The 16,217-nt window shown below is 50.5% G+C and overlaps 1 protein-coding gene across 2 annotated transcripts; it reads left to right on the top strand.

The window, feature by feature from the left end:
• Positions 1 to 4,101: 4,101 nt before the first annotated feature.
• LOC132477324 (neuropeptide Y receptor type 4-2) lies at positions 4,102 to 10,576 on the top strand. 2 transcript variants are annotated; one of them, XM_060079721.1, is made up of 2 exons: positions 4,102 to 4,156; positions 8,743 to 10,576. In XM_060079721.1, the coding sequence occupies exon 2, from the start codon at positions 8,783 to 8,785 to the stop codon at positions 9,914 to 9,916; it is 1,134 nt and encodes a 377-aa protein (XP_059935704.1). In that variant the 5' UTR covers positions 4,102 to 4,156; positions 8,743 to 8,782; the 3' UTR covers positions 9,917 to 10,576. The 2 variants fall into 2 exon arrangements, with proteins under 2 accessions (XP_059935704.1, XP_059935620.1); XM_060079637.1 differs by lacking the exon at positions 4,102 to 4,156 and adding an exon at positions 4,214 to 4,399.
• Positions 10,577 to 16,217: the final 5,641 nt, after the last annotated feature.

Below are 16,217 nucleotides of genomic sequence, written 5' to 3'. Positions count from 1 at the left end.
GTGCAAAATGAGCTCAGTGAGTCCAGGTTCTGGAAGCAACATCTACACAAGCGTGGATGTGTAAAACACAATGATATTCCCTAAAAATGAAGAGTTTATGTGGAGAAGGAGTCTGGGGGAGGCACCTTAGGAAACCTTAAGGAGAAATAGTGTCAGACTGATTTTATTTATTTATTTATTTATTTATTTATTTATTTAATCATTTAGATTTTGTTTTTAAATTTTTACTAGGATATAATTTATATATAGCCCAGTGCAGATATCTTAATTGATGAAGTTAGGTGTATTTATACATTCAAGTGACAACCACCCAGATGGCGATATAAAACATTTCCATCACCCCAGAAAGAGTGTCAGGCTGACTTTACAGGCTCCCATGGCTGAGCATGTAGAGCCTGTTAAGACCCTGTTGGACTAATTCAGGAGAGAGGTGTGGATCGTGCCGTGTGGCTGGAGAGGTTTTCAACTAGAATTGGTAGGGACTGCTCATTAGCTGTGGGTAGGGAGCTCAGGGAGGTGGACAGGCACATAGGACACAGGAATGATAGCACCAGCCACAGATCTCCAGGATGTGTTTCCTGCCAGGGACTGTACTAGGAGCTGTTTGCATCTCATCTCATTTTTTCTCAAGCAAGATTTTATTACTGGCTCCATTTTACAAAAGAGAATCTGAGGCTTGGCGAGTTGGCTCCCACGCCCAGCTCCTGACCACTCACCACACTGGTTATCAGGATGCTCAAAGTAATAGCAAATTGCCAGCAAGGAAGTGGATTGGGTCCATCTTCACTTCCTGACCCTCAGCTTTCTCCATCAGACCAAGGACAGCATTGATTGACCTTGCAGTGGACTGAGAGTTCAAACTTTGAGCTGTCGAGGGCCAAACACACCTGTTTGACTCCAAGGTGATTCACGTGGAACATTCCTAAGGAGGCAAGAAGTGAGGTCTGTCACTAAGCTATTAAGGAAGGTCAATGTCTAGGAGGTTGGACAAAGCCAGACACTTTTTTTTTTTTTTTTTTTTTTTTTCGATACGCGGGTCTCTCACTGTTGTGGCCTCTCCCGTTACGGAGCACAGGCTCCGGACGCGCAGGCTCAGAGGCCATGGCTCACGGGCCCAGCTGCTCCGCGGCATGTGGAACCCTCCCAGACCGGGGCACGAACCCGTGTCCCCTGCATCGGCAGGCGGACTCTCAACCACCGCGCCACCAGGGAAGCCCAAAGCCAGACACTTTTATGGTGCAGGGAAAACCCTATTGAGCCCCTTCCTCAGAGACTGCAGAATGCAGCCTGGCCACTGGCAGGACCTCCCAGACTGGGGTCCTGGCCCCAGATGCCAGCAAGCGGGGAAGTACAGCTCCCAGTTTCTTGCTCATGGGCTTTGCTTTCTTGGGAGCTCCAGATATTCTTGCTCTGCTCTGTTCAGGGCTCAGCTGCCACCAGGGGTTGCTGTTTCCTTCCCCGGCTGAGTAAAGCGTCTGAGAGCTAGCTCCTGCTGCGTTGGTTTAATTAGGAATGTCTGCTATCAGGCACTCCTTCCCCTTCTCGGGGGCTCTCCGGTGCTGAAGAAGGAGTTCAGACTTTGGGTTCAAACCCCAACCCCACCATCTACAATTTGGATGACTGAGACAAGTCATTCCACTTCTTCGAGCCTCAGTTTTCTCACCTGTGAAATGGGGTGATCATACTTCACAAGGTGGGAGTGAGGATGGAATAAAAGAAAGTGCTGCTGCCTGGAGTGGGAGCTGGTCACTATTTTCACTGCTCCCTCAGCTGCTCTCTGATCCATGGGGGCTCGGGGTCAGGCCTGGGAGCCCTGGGCAGTTGCTCAAAGGACTCACCTGTAAGACCTCAGCCCTTGCCCCCAAACAGCTTCCCCACAAGGAGAAGGTGTCAGTGTCTGAGTTCTTGCCCACACAGAGAACAGATGTCTATAGGTGAACGGTTTCTGGACAGGAAAGACTCTTCACTTCATTATTTTTTTAGTTTTTACTTTTTTGGCCACGCTGCGCGGCTTCTGGGATCCTAGTTCCCTGACCAGGGATCGAACCCCTGCCCCTGCAGTGAAAGCACAGAGTCCTAACCACTGGACCAGCAGGGAAGTCCCAAATACTCTTCACTTTAGACTCCTGGAAGCCATCATTATGATTAAGTTCCATCAAATGCATTCCTTCCTCCCTTTGTCGGATGCTGTCACTGTATATGGACCCATGCTGGGCTCTGAGGGCAGAGACAAGGAGTAGTGCCCTAGACACGGGGAGTATGTTGTGTAAACATACAAGCAGGCTTGGCCACCTGCCTCTGCATCAGAGCACAGAAGGCTGCGGGAATGCATCATGGCACAGGGGACGTCAGAGCTAGGCTGCGAAGGAGGAGCAGCATTTTTCCAGGCAATCAAGGCAGGGACGAGAGTGGTCCTGAAAGAAGACACGGCAGCTGCAAACCTGGAGGGGCCAGTGAGCAGAGGCATGGGTGTTTGGCAGACTGGATCTGAGTGTTTCTTAGCTGAGTGACTTTGGGTAAGTTGCTCAATGCTTGAGTCTCACTTGGCTTCATCAGTAAAACAGATATAAAAATGCCCACCTCTCAGAGCTGTTGTGATGATCCAATAGGGTAAGGTCTGCAGAGCCCACATGGGCCATAAATGACAGCTGTCATTCTAGAAAGCTGTCACTGCCCACAACTCTGGAAACATTTCCATAGTCGGCACCATGGTTGGTGCCTCTGGGATTACTTGGTGTGTTTGGGGGAGCGGCTGGGAGGTCTGGGCCGTGTCCTGTGGGTCATGGGGAGCCATGGAAGGTTTTCCCCCCAGCTTTATTGAGATATAGTTGACATATAACATTATGTACATTTAAGGTGTACAATGAGTTGATTTGATACATTTATATATGGCAAAAGGATTACCACCATAGCATTAGCTAATACCTCCATCCCGTCACATAATTACCATTTCTTTTTTTCGTGGTGAGGACATTTAAGATCTACTGTCTTAGCAACTTTCAAGTATATAATACAGTATCATTAGCTATAATCACCAAGCTGTACATTAGATCCCCAGAACTTGTTAATCTTATAACAGGAAGTTTGGACCCTTTGACCAATTATCTCCCCATTTCCTCAACCCCCTGGCCCCTGGTAACCGCTGCTTTACTCTGCTTCTGTGATTTGGAGCCATGGAAGGTTTTAGAGAAGAGTTGTATATGTCGGATACTTAGGAAGTTCCCCAGAAGCAACGCCTACTCTCAGGAGGTCCTCCAAGTACACACATGATTTTACCATGTGGCCTTCTGGAGGAAATTATAAGTTAGTGTATTCAAAATTGGAGCAGCCTTTGTAATAAACATTGTCCCCTTTCAGGCAAGTCCTGTTTCAGGTGGACTCCAATGGAGAAGTGCTTTCTTACTTGATTCTTGTTGCAACAATCTTGGAGGCCTTTCCAGGATCTACCAGGGCCTCCCTGACTGTTCGCACATGCACCTCTGAAAGCCTTGGCATTCTCCAGCCAAGGAGATCACCGCCCTTCAGTGATCTCCAGTGAGTCAATGCCTCCAGTCTCAGGGCCTTTGCGCTTACTGTGCCCTCTGCCTGGCCCACATATCTAAAGCTGATCCATTTCCCCACAGCATCTCACTCCCTGCAATAATATTAACTTATTTACTTGTTTACTTGTCCTTGATGGGCCTTCTCCCCCCAGGGCTGGGAACTCCAGGATAACACAAGGATGGGAACTCTGTTTTGCTCAGCTCTGTGTCTAGCAGGAGAGCCAGGTTCATAGGAGGCCTGTAATTAATATTTGTGAACGAATTTATGAAAGGCAGGTCTTATGCCCATTTCATGGATGGGGACACTGGGTCTCAGAGAGAACACCAACAGGGCAGTTCCAGCCCGCTGGTGTGTAGGGTCGGGGTGGGCGTGGGGGAGGCCGGCGTACGGGGTTGCAGCTCCTGGCGCACGGCGGACGGGAGGGTTCGCGGCCGCAGCTCCGGAGCAGGCGCCTGGGTCGCCGGCGGCCGGCCGGAGCGTCCTCAAGGGCGGCGCGGGCGGCAGACTGGGCGGGCACTGGCGGCGGCGGCGGCGCGGGAGGGAGCCGAGCGGGCGTGGAGAGCGGCAGGGCAGCTCCGCTCCGCACGCAGAGAGCGCCGGGCCGCCGGAGCAGGTGAGACCGGCGCGGGCCCCGCAATTTGCCCCGTGGATCCCACAGGCAGAAGGGACCCGGGCCCGAGGGGTTCCCGGGAAGCCGCGCGCTGCCTCTGCTGGGCGACTGGGGAGGGGTCGCCGGGAGGGCTTCGCAGGGGCTCAGAGCCGCGCAACCGGGACGGTGCGGGAAACCCTGCTCCTCGAGCGGACTTGGGCTCCTTCAGTCTCACCTGTCCTCACCTGTGTGCTGCCGGGAGAGCAGGTAAGGGGTGAGTGGAAAATGTGGGCGCCGCGGGCTTTAGGAGACAAGCTGTTTGCTGAAATTTCAGGAAACAAAGCAGACATTCTTCTCTCCATTCTTAGCTCACGGGAGAATTGATATTATTTGTATTATCCATTAGTTTTCCTCTGAGTGCTGGGAAGGCAGGCTGCAGTGGAGGGCTCCCCCCTCCCCCCTCCCCCCCCCCCCCCCCCCGGTTGCAGATGTTTCCACCTTGTCACGAGAACCGCTTGGGAACTAAACCTGGAGACACTATTTCACTGACTTTGCACAATAGTCTGCCTTCCCGCTCCCAGAATCGCCACCCCCTGGGGTGTGCCTGGAGGACCTGAGGTCTCCTGGTCCGCACTGGGCATCTCTGAGGAATGCAGTGGGAAGTGAGGGACAGTCTTGGTGTGAGGGCCCTCCGGGGAACTCCAAATCACCCAGAAGGGTCTGAAGTGGTCGGAGTGGCCCCAGCTCAGCAGCCCAGGGGAGTGGATGCGATCACCTTGAGGTGATCCAGGTGAAGAGTTGCATTGCTGGAGGCTGCAAGGGATAGACACTCGCTTGTGATAGCCCTTCAAGCCCACGTCTCTCCCCTGGGAGCTGCGCTCTTGTGTTCTGCCCCGGCGAGGGGCCTCTGGGGTTCTGAACTGTGTCGGGAAGGAGGCAGCTCTATCTAGGAGTGTCATTCCATTAGGGACTCCAAACCCGCATCTGCTTGGGAAGGATGAGGGGCTGGAGAGGCTGGGCTGTCCACAGAGCTGCCCCGGGAGGAGGCGGCTCTGAGCCAGCATGCTGGGGCCCCAGGCCAGGGGACGCTGGGCACTGCCACCCCACCTGGGGCATCTTCTCACTTGGGCGAGCCACATCCCGGCACCCCCAGGTGCTCACCCAGTCACGCTTTGTTGGGGATTGGATGTCCATCTCCAACCCTGCCTCTACCACTCCGCCTGCCCACATTAGTTCACCTCCTGCTTCAAGACAGGCCCCATTCCTCTTTCCTCCTTTTCAAAATCTCTCTGTCTGGCAGAGCCTGGTGCAGGGGGCTTCAGAATCAGACTGACCAGGGTTCCAGTTCAGCTTTGCCACTTACTGGCTGTGGGGACGTTGGCCAGGTCCCTTCATCTAACTGGGCCTCAGTGTCCTCCTCTTTGAAATGGGGCTGATACTAGATCCAACCATATGAATTTGCTGTCTTTGCAGGTTGAAAGTGCTTGGATACTGGCAATTTCATAGTTCAGCCTAGTAATGCCTTCCTCCCGGGGCTTCAGTGTGGATTAATGCTCAGGGAGATGTCTTGTGCCCAAAGCTCTGTGAAGGCTAAAGTCCCTTCTGCCCTCTGTCTCCCAGCAAAGTGTGCGCTCTCCAGGGTGAGGCAAGACACAGCCCCTCCTTGGGCTCTCTGCAAGACTGGGCTCCCGCCTTCCCTCCCCTGCCTGTCTTTCCAAATTCCCCTTCCTGCTCCTCTGGGTATGGCAGGCTCAGTTGCTTCCATTCTCTCCCCAACCCCTGCCCAGTTACAGCCCCTGAGGCTGCTTGGGCCTCCCATGTGTCTGCGGGACCAAACTCAGACCAGAGTCACCTCTGCATGCGTGCTGCCACTGCCTTCTCCCTACTGCCCCTGTGCAATTTCTACAGAAGGAAACCAGCTTTCGTGCTGACCTGGGGCTCAGGGGTTTGAATTATTACTGCCTTGCCCCTGGAGAATGCTTCTGGAAATCCTCAGTTCCTGTGTACAGAGGGCCTTTCTGGGATAGGGGCTTATGGAGTGGTTCCCTCCCTGGTGTTCCCTTCCAGCATCTGCAGCTCTGGAGAAAGATGCAAGGGCCAGATGGCAGTTCTGCTCCTTTCTTGGTCCCCCAAAGATCTCCTTCCCATGTTGATGCTCTCCCAGCCCCAGCACTTCCCTCCTCTGCCCCAGTCCCAGAAGCTGCTGGGAAGGGCTGATTTGGGTTCAGGCAGCTGTGTGGTCTAATCAGCAGGGACTGGTGTGGGGCTTCCTGGCTCACTGGTGACCATCCCTTGTGTTAGCTCTTTATGGATTCTCTGAGAAGAGGGCTGCAAGCCAGGCAGATCCCCAGTGCTGCCTTCAGCCCTCCCCCTCCTCCTGTCTTGGCCCTTTCCCTCAATCTATTCTCTACATCCAAATGACCTTTCTGGAATGAACTTGGGCTTGCTGGCAGCCTTTCAGCAGCTCACCCAGCATTCCTGATCTGGCCCACCTCTCCAGCCCATCTTTTGCCACTCCCTTCCACCTACTCCAGGCTCTAGTTATTCTGAACTGCTTACTGTTCTCTGAGGAGGCTTTCTTCTTTCCTGACTCCTTGCCTTTGTACCCTGTTCCCTGTACCTTGAATTCCTTCCTCCACCTTGTCTATTTGGATAGTTAACTCCTCTTGGATCCTTTGAGCCCTGGATCCATGTCCCCTCTTCTCTCATCTGCCTGCTTCCTTCCTCGATCTCCCAGCTCACAGGCATTCCATTCATACTGGTTTTGGTGATGGCAATGTGGCATTGAGGTTCATCTGTGTTCCTGGTGGCTAGTTCCTCTGGTCTGGGAGGGACACGGCTGTATAAGTCATCTTTGCAGACCTTGTTTCTAGCGTGGGACTTGGTACATGCTTATTGAGTGAATGAATGAACAAAGCAGGGAGGATTTTCTGGAGCCCTCGCCATCTAGTAATGGCACTCTGATCATGCTGAGCTTGGCCAGTTTGGAACCAATGGTGTTGTTTCCCATTGTTGACCCAGCCCTGGCTGTTGGTCAACCAGAGTCTTGGATTTCCATCTTATTTGCTGCTTCTGAGCACAGTGTATCTGCCACAGTTTCATGCAGCTATGGCTGTTTTTTCACTCAAATACTGGACCTTATATTTTGCCCTGGTATATTACATTTTGTCACATTCAATTCCAAATGACTCTTTTTGCCCGAAGACTGTGGTACCAGAAAAATCCTCTTGCCTCTGGGATTGGGTAGCTGAAATAACCAGACTATAAACTGTCATTCGAATTCACGACGATCTTGTACGTGGCAAAATGTGACTCATCTTTATAAGCCAAATTAAATGTACAGTGAGTGACATTTTTGATGGCTGACAAATAGGTTTTATTGACCTCTGGTTAATTTTGGCTATACCCTGTAAAAGCTGTCTCTAGCTTAGCACTTGAACATAAAGAACATATATAATGTTCACAGTTCACAAATAGACACGACCATTATAAGGCCTCAAAGAATATCTGAAATAGGGTATTCCTCTATGAACAGTACTTATCAAAATGGGGTCCAAGGACCATGTGCATCAGAGTCATATGGGTCAGTTGTTAAAATACAGATTCCTGAGCCCCATCCCGGACTCACTTAACTGCATCTCCTGGTGAGGGATTCCGGAATCTGTGCTTTCAATCTGCTCCTAGAATGATTCTGATGTCTCCTGAAGGTTGAGAACTGCTTGTGGGATTAGTGATGACTAGAGAAATCATGAGGAAGGTGAGCCCTAGTGGTGTGTGATGATGCGGTGGCGCTCCACGTCAAAATATCTTTCATTGGCATTACCACCTGGAAGCTCTGGAGTCCAAATTCCAATTAAGTCTTGGCAGAGGGTCCCTTGTGTTAAGGCACCAGAGGAAGACAGCCAGGCTGGGCCGGGACATGGAGGTATGGCCCAGGCTGGTGTCTGGGAGCTGCAAGCTGTGACTTGAGCATAGGCATGGAGGGGACCCACAGGGAAGGCAGTGGGCATCCCTTAACCTTGGCCTGGTGTGTGTGTACACATAGGGGTCAGGAGGAGAGAGCTGGTGTGCTGATGACCAAGTCTTTGCATACCTGGCTGTCTTCAACTCTGCCATGTGTCACCTGAGAAACAAGGCTGGCAGGGCAGGTAGGGGCTGAGACCAGAAGGGCACACTGTGTGTCAAGCCCCGAGGTTTTTGTTCTGTCCTAAAGGGGTGCCATGGAAGGACCTGAGCACATGGCAGAATGTGTTGCTGTCACATAAAATGTGATAAGGGGATTTCTACCCATGTTCCCTAAGTAATTCTGTCCCTGAACTCTGCATACAACAGTCCAACTTCTTGATCATCAAAATAGCCTCAAACTCTGAGGTCAGAGGGAATTTGTGGAACAGGTTCTGAGGTCAGACAGACCTGGGTTTGTATCTGGACCCCCTTACTTATTAGCTGTGTGACTATGGGCAAGTTGCTTTACATCTCTGAGTTTCAGGTCCCCTAGGTCTCAGCCTTGGGAAGGAAGCAGCCATGAACCTCTCTACCTGGTCCCCACTCTTCCCTGGATTCCACACAGGAGACACTATCCTTCAGTGCCATTTGTCTTTGCTTTACAGATGTCATCATTGAATCTCCTGGAATCTTTTCACATCCACCATGAATATCTCTCACTTCCTGGCCTTGCTGCTTCCAGAATCCCCACAGGGTCAAAACAGGAGCAAGTCAAGTTCTCTGTACACTCCATACAACTTCTCTGACTACTGCCAGGATTCCATAGACCTAGTGGTCTTCATTGTCACCTCCTACAGCATTGAGACCATTGTGGGAGTCCTGGGCAACCTCTGCCTGATATGTGTGACCATTAGGCAGAAGGAGAAGGCCAATGTGACCAACCTGCTTATTGCCAACCTGGCCTTCTCTGACTTCCTCATGTGCCTCATCTGCCAGCCACTCACAGCTATCTACACCCTCATGGACTACTGGATCTTTGGCGAGGTCCTTTGCAAGATATCGGCCTTTATCCAGTGTATGTCGGTGACAGTCTCCATCCTCTCGCTTGTACTTGTGGCTCTGGAGAGGCATCAGCTCATCATCAATCCAACAGGCTGGAAACCCAGTGTCTCCCAGGCCTACCTGGGGATTGTGGTCATCTGGCTCATTGCGGGCTTCCTTTCCCTGCCCTTCCTGGCTAACAGCGTTCTAGAGAATGTCTTTCATAAGAACCACTCCAAGGCTCTGGAGTTTCTGGTGGATAAGGTGGTCTGTACTGAGTCCTGGCCACTGGACCATCACCGCATCATCTACACCACCTTTCTTCTGCTCTTGCAGTACTGCGTCCCACTGGCCTTCATCTTGGTCTGCTACGTTCGCATCTACCAGCGTCTGCGGAAGCGGGGGCGGGTATTCCGCAAGGGCACCTACAGCTTTCGGGCTTGGCAGATGAAGCGGATCAATGTGATGCTTGTGGTCATGGTGGCTGCCTTTGCTGTGCTTTGGCTGCCCCTGCATGTGTTCAATAGCCTGGAGGACTGGTACCATGAGGCCATCCCCATCTGTCATGGCAACCTCATCTTCTTGGTGTGCCACCTGCTTGCCATGGCCTCTACCTGTGTCAACCCTTTCATCTATGGCTTTCTCAACACCAACTTCAAGAAGGAGGTCAAGGCCTTGGTGCTGACTTGCAAGCAGAGGGTCCCTGTGGAGGAGTCCGAGCATCTGCCTCTGTCCACGGTGCACATGGAAGTCTCCAAAGGGTCTCTGAGGCTCAGTGGCAGGTCTAACCCCATTTAGTCAGGTTTAGGGCTTCTCTCTGCCATGTTCATTACCAGCCTCCCTCACTTAGCTAAGTGGGCACGTTGCAAGCTGGGCGTGGCACTGGCCTTGTGGGGCCCAGATAGGGTAGCAAGAGCCTGTTTTTGCATCCATTTGCCTTGTGAAGCTGAGCATTCTGATGGTACAGCCATTGTTCTTGGAAGAATTCTGAGTCTGGATTCTGCAGGTCGCACACAGTATGTCTTGCATCCTGAGCAGAAGCCAGAGCCGGAGATGGTCTGATTGATGGTCTGTAGTTCATTCTGGTAACTCAACAACAGATGCCCATCCCGGGAGCCCAGGGATTTCACTTCCACCAGTGAGGCTGCAAGGCCATGGTGCGGTGAGGGGAAGAACACATGGAGTCAGAGTTCTGGACCTTGGTAAACCCCTAACCTCTGTGGGAGACGATGTTTGTGGATGGGCTTTGTAAGTGGTAAAGAGTTCTATGGAGGCAAGACAGTGGGGTTACTGTATATCATTAGCACATCCAGCTGCAGAGAAGGGACCCTGGCAGCCAGCTCACACTCCTCTGCAGTAGGAAAATCAGCCCTGAGCAGCGGGAATTCCAGGGTTCACATCCTACTCCATCCTTTTTCTCTTTCTTTGTATCTGCCACCTTGAATGGAAATAAGCCTGCAAGCATCTCTCCTTGATAAGACTGTGGGCCCCTTGAGGGTGACATCTGTATTGTCAAAGAGCTTGGGTCCCCTATGCCTGGGACAGTCCCTGGCACAGGGAGAGAGCTCCAGAAAGATTTACCATGGTGACAAGAAAGGTAGCAGGTGCCCCTGCTGAGTGCTCAGCTGAGGACAGCACCCTGCGACACAGTCCAGTGTAGGAAGGGCTCAGGCTGCTGCAGCCACACTCTCTCGCCTGCCCTTCCTTGCCTCCCAAGACCTCTCTTGACAAGGCAGCTGGCCAAGGACTCTGCAGCCCTGCCCAGTCCACCCACTGCAGAGACTTACAGTACTTAAGGCCATGACTCCAGCCTCCTTCGTTCCACTCTGCCCCTGAGCTGACTTGCCCCGGGTGATGTGTCACCGTTCTTCCGAAGCCTCCCCAGGACTTTGGGCCTCCCAGCAGCTTTCAGTAATGGCAGGACCAGGGAGGGAGTTCTTAAAGTCTGGGGTATGGGCTGAAAGGAGCAGAGTGTCCCCCTTCCTCCGGCCAGCCTGGGAGATAGAGAAAGGGCTACGATGAGTATGAATATCTAACCCATGGAGGTCAAGGTTCAGGCTTCTGGATCCAAGGCTTCATCTGTGTGTGGACCAGACAGCTTGTCCTTGCAGAAAGGGAAATGTCAAGATTGCTTGTGGGCTACCTTGGATGGGTTGTCCAGACCTGGTTGTACCTGCTCAGACCTGCAGAGTGGCTAGCGGCTGGACCCACCATGGCCTCCCGGGGCAGGGTATTCAAGTCTCTAGACCCTTTGAGGGGCCTCACTGTGAGGCTCCTAGGGTTGGCTCTACACAGGGCATCTGGCAAAGGGCCAGGTAGCAGGAGATTGAACAGCCACATTTGATCATCTCTCTGGCCTGGCCTCTGACCAAGAACCCGTACAGCTGACACCAAAGACAACTGCTCTTTGAGTCACCAGCTTCCTTCCTGGGAGCTCCCTTCCTGGAACTGTTTGTTTTGTCCCAACTTCTGGTCACATCTCTCATTCCGTTCCTTTGCTCACCTTTATCCTATTTTTTTGGACAGATTGTTGAGCCATTCTCTTGGTTGCAGCTTGTGCTTGTCCTCTGGTGCCACCTGCTGCTGGCTGCTCCAGGTAACCACCTGCCAGCAAAGCCCAGACCATGGGACCCATTCCAGAAAGATGTCATTGCTTAAGCTCCTCAAGGAACTGGGGGCCTCAGGCCCCTCCCGATCCCATACGATTGCCTGGAGTTTGTGTGTCACCACTCATCTCAGTGGTGCCAAGATGCTTGGGGACAAGGATGCTTTAGGGTGCTAGCATGCTTGAAGACTGGGGGACCAGGCTGAGCATGTGGTGAAGGTGCTTGGCATTGGGAATTTGGGTAGCGGATGGAAGCCTCGCTGAGTATCTTCTGTGCTCCCCTCACCTTGCTGGGTTGGCATGACTTGCCTGGATGGCTGTCTCCTGCTCCTGGTTCCTAATGACCCTTGGGGTTTCCCATTTATCCCACCTTTGGCCCTTGTATCTCAAAGTGTACTCCGAAGACGAGCAGCCTTAGCATCACTTGGAGCTTGTTTGGCATGTAGAATCTCTCTTCCCACCCCAGACGTATTGAATCAGAATCTGCATTTTATCAAGATCTCTGAGTTAATGGTGCAAACATTCGGGAAGCTCTCCTCTAGGAAACAGATTGCCCTGGAGCCTGGAGCCAGTCGGTGAGCCCCTTTAGACACCCACAGTGGGATCTCCAGTAGAGCTATAGGAATCCTAGTTCTAGAGATATGGCTGTAAAATGGTATTGCTGAAAAGGTAGATTCAGTTTTGATTGCATATCTGGCTGCATGTGGACATATTTCTTGTGGCCTTTTCCTTCCTTCAATAAATATTTGTGAAATGAACAGTTTGCATGGTTATATTCTTGGCGAACGTGCTCCTCTGTATTCTGCTCTGTTTCACTTAAAACTGTATCATCAACAGTTTTCCATCTTGCTGGGTAATATTTTTGCCAGCTGGTTAAGAATCTAGAAAATGCTCCAGTGAAAGCTGGTGCCTCTGAACAGCATCTCTCTTTAGCTCTTGGAGGGGTCTTCTCTCACCCAGAAAACAGACCTGCCCCTGATAGTAGTGGGAGTAACCCATCTTCAGAGGAGCACCATGGCTGGAATTGGAGACCCACACCGACAAAGACTGCCTGGGGACACTCGGAGGGTGCAAAACCTTATTGAGTCCTGTCGATGAGAGTGTAAATCCTGCCTAACTTTAGCCCTTCCTTATTATTTTTATTTCTTATTTTTCAACTGCGCCACATGGCTTGTGGGATCTTAGTTCCCCGACCAGGGATTGAACCTGGGCCATGGTAGTGAAAGCCCTGAGTCCTAACCACTGGACCGCCAGAGAACTCCCAAGCCCTCACTTTTTAAAGAAATGACCTTGACTTGTTTTTTCCATCATAAAAGTAATCATATTCATTTTAAAAAATATGCAAAATAAAAATAAAATGAAAAAGGAAATAATATTTCACCACCCAAAGATGATTACTGTTTATAGTTTAGGGAGTTATTTCTTTAGTTTTTATATATATAGTGTTAGGGTGTTTTTTGTTTGTTTGTTTGTTTGTTTAAAACATGGTTGAGATCATACTGTGAGCGTATGCAGATTTACATGTACATTTAAGGATTATTTTATCTTTTTATTGCTTAACTTTATAAGAATATTTATTCATTCATTCAACAAATACCAGTTACATGGTAGGTGCTGGGGGTAAGTGATAAATAAAATAGACACCATCCCTGTTCTCAGGGAGTTTATAATCCAGTCAGTGGGTCCATTCTGCATCCTTAATCATTATCTATTGTGGCATATTTAGATGTTCCTAGACCTATGATAAAGAATTTTGTGACAAATGTCTATGCAGAGAACTTTCTTCTGTATTTGGAATGATTTCCTGAGGAGAGATTTCCAGAAGTGGAATTAGTGGGTCAAAGGACATGGTCATCTTTCAGGGCTCTTGATGTGTATTGCTAAACTGATTTCCCAAGAGGCTGGAATGATTTCCACTCCCTGAATAGTGTAGTCTGCTTCCCTGTACCCTGGACACTGTTGAAAAATTACCATTAATGAAAAGACCCCCATGTTCACTCGATCTTGTTTTCCTCTCATTCACTCATGAGCATCACTCCAACATCACCAGTTTTCTGGGCTCCCCTTCACACAAAACTCCTCCAGAGGCTTGTGGAGTCTCGAAGTCTCTGCTTCTCCTCCTCCCATGCTCTTTTGTCCATCCAAGTAGCTCTTGCCAAGGTCACTGGTGACCTCCGTGTTGCCAAATACCATGACCAATTCTCAGTCTTGTCTTATGTGGCAATCAGCATCATGCGGCAGTTGGTCAGCTTTTTCTCTTTGAAACTCTTCTGCATGTGACTACTTCAGGAAGACACTTGCGGTTCTCTCCTGACTCACGGGGCACTCCTTCTCAAGCTCCTTTCCTGGGCTCTCATCTCCCTGACCTTGGAACATTGGCCTGTCCCCAGGAAACCATGGAGGCCCATCTGCTCTCATTCCCTAGGTGGGTTCATCCAGGCTCCTGGCTTTCTTTTTTCTTTTTTTTTTTGTGGTACGCGGGCCTCTCATTGTTGTGGCCTCTCCTGTTGCGGAGCACAGGCTCCGGATGCGCAGGTTCAGTGGCCATGGCTCACGGGCCTAGCCGCTCCATGGCATGTGGGATCCTCCCGGACTGGGGCACGAACCCGTGTCCCCTGCATCGGCAGGCAGACTCTCAACCACTGCGCCACCAGGGAAGCCCTCCTGGCTTTCAATACCACCAAATGTTTCAATGTCCAATGCTCCCAAATGGGAATCTCTAGTCTGGACTTTCCCCTGCTCTCCAGATTTGTTTATCCAGCCATTACTTTGTGTTTACTGGACATCCAATCAGCGTGTTCAAAAGCAGGCTCCTGATTTGCCTCCTCACCTCTTCTCCCTTAATCTCCCCCTTTCAGTAAATGGCGACTCCCTCATTTCATTTCATTGCATCCCAGTCTTGGGACCAACCTTCTGTTTACACTCCACATCCAATCCATCACCAAGTTCTGAAAGTTCTGCCTTCAAAATGTATTGAGCATGACCATTTCTCACCTCCCCCGTCTCTGCCTTAGACCACCTGGTCTAAGCCAACATCACATCTACCAATGTTATTGCACTGGCCTTCTCTCTGGTCTCACTCATTCAGAGCGATCCTTTGAAGCCTAAGTCAGGTCCCTCCACACCTCTGTTTAAAACCCTTCATTAGCTTTCTGCCACTCAGAGTAGAATTCACAGTCCATGGCCTGCCCAAGCCATCTGCCTGTCTCTGACGTCACTTCTTACCACCTTACCCTCGCCCACCCCCTGCACCAGTGCTGGCCTCTCTGCTGCTGTCCCTTGAACACTCTAAGATTGCTCCTACCTCAGCCCTCTGTGCTCCCACTCGGGCTGCTTGGAATGCTACCCCTGATATCAATGGTTTCACTCCTTTGCTCCCTTTACCTTAAGTGAGCTTTTATCAGAAGATTGCTTCCTCAACCATGTTATAAAAATATAAGCCCCCTCACTCTGCATTCCTACTTTATGCCATAGCACCTAGTACCCTATGACATGCTTACACACATTGACTGCTTCACTGTGGAGTGTCTCATTTCCTCATTAGAATACAAACCCCATGAAGGCAGGGACCTTGTATGTTTCATTCACTATCTAGCTCTCCAAAGAGTGTCTGCATATGGGAGGTGCAGAAGAAATATCTGTAGAGTAATACATTTAAACACTTTTATATTTGATCAGTGAGCATTGATGACTTCAGCCTCTTGTTTGTGGAGTCCAGTCTGGCTTTGTAGGATTTTGGTCCCAGGTTTCATAGCTATTGTGAGCCAACTGTGTGACCCTGAGCAGCTCCCTTTGCATATTGCTTTCCGATTCCTCATCTGTAATAATGCTGACTGCTATGTATTTAGTGTCCCAAACACTCTGCTAGACACTACATACATTGCCTCTCCTCAACCCTGGGATTGGGTAGATGAAGAAACTGAAGCTTAGAGAGGTGAAAAACTTTATCCCAGTTTTCAGAAAGAGCCAGGTTTAAAACCCAGTCTGATGGATCCCAAAGCCCATGACTTGGACTGTTGCAGCATGAAAGAAGGCTGACCAGATGGCCTCTAAGCTGCCTTCCAGCTTTTAGCTAGAGAGTTTGAACTTTAGGACAATGGAGAAGCATTGTAGGGCTTTCAGCAGGGGAATGGCATGGTCAGGTTATATTGAGAGAGAGCTCTGTGGCTGAATGGGCCCGGGTTCCCCTAAAAGCAGAAGCTGAGGCAGAGGCTTAAGGGCTTTTTCTTTATTAGAGAATCCAATCCCAGGAAACAGATTGAGGGACCTGGGGAATGAAACAGGGAAAAAGAGAGAGCCAATTCCAAGGTATTTTATGAGCTGATTGTTTCTAAGAGGCAGATGATCACTTGATTTTTGGTATAGCTATCTCAGGACAGTCTGTCTGGAAGGAGAAAGAAGTAAGAATTTATTCATTGGCTCCTTTTTCCCTTTTGTCAATGGTTCCCCCCATGGAGTTGTGCACTCATAGACACTGAACACACTTTCCGTGAA

This window comes from Mesoplodon densirostris, chromosome 1, assembly GCF_025265405.1.
Source record: "Mesoplodon densirostris isolate mMesDen1 chromosome 1, mMesDen1 primary haplotype, whole genome shotgun sequence".
In the NCBI taxonomy this organism is placed as follows: domain Eukaryota; kingdom Metazoa; phylum Chordata; class Mammalia; order Artiodactyla; family Ziphiidae; genus Mesoplodon; species Mesoplodon densirostris.
This window is presented reverse-complemented; position numbering and strand designations above follow the sequence as displayed.

What these genes read in the sequence shown, in the direction of transcription:
- LOC132477324 (XM_060079721.1), top strand. Translation starts at nt 8,783, where the DNA reads ATGAATATCTCTCACTTCCTGGCCTTGCTGCTTCCAGAATCCCCACAG.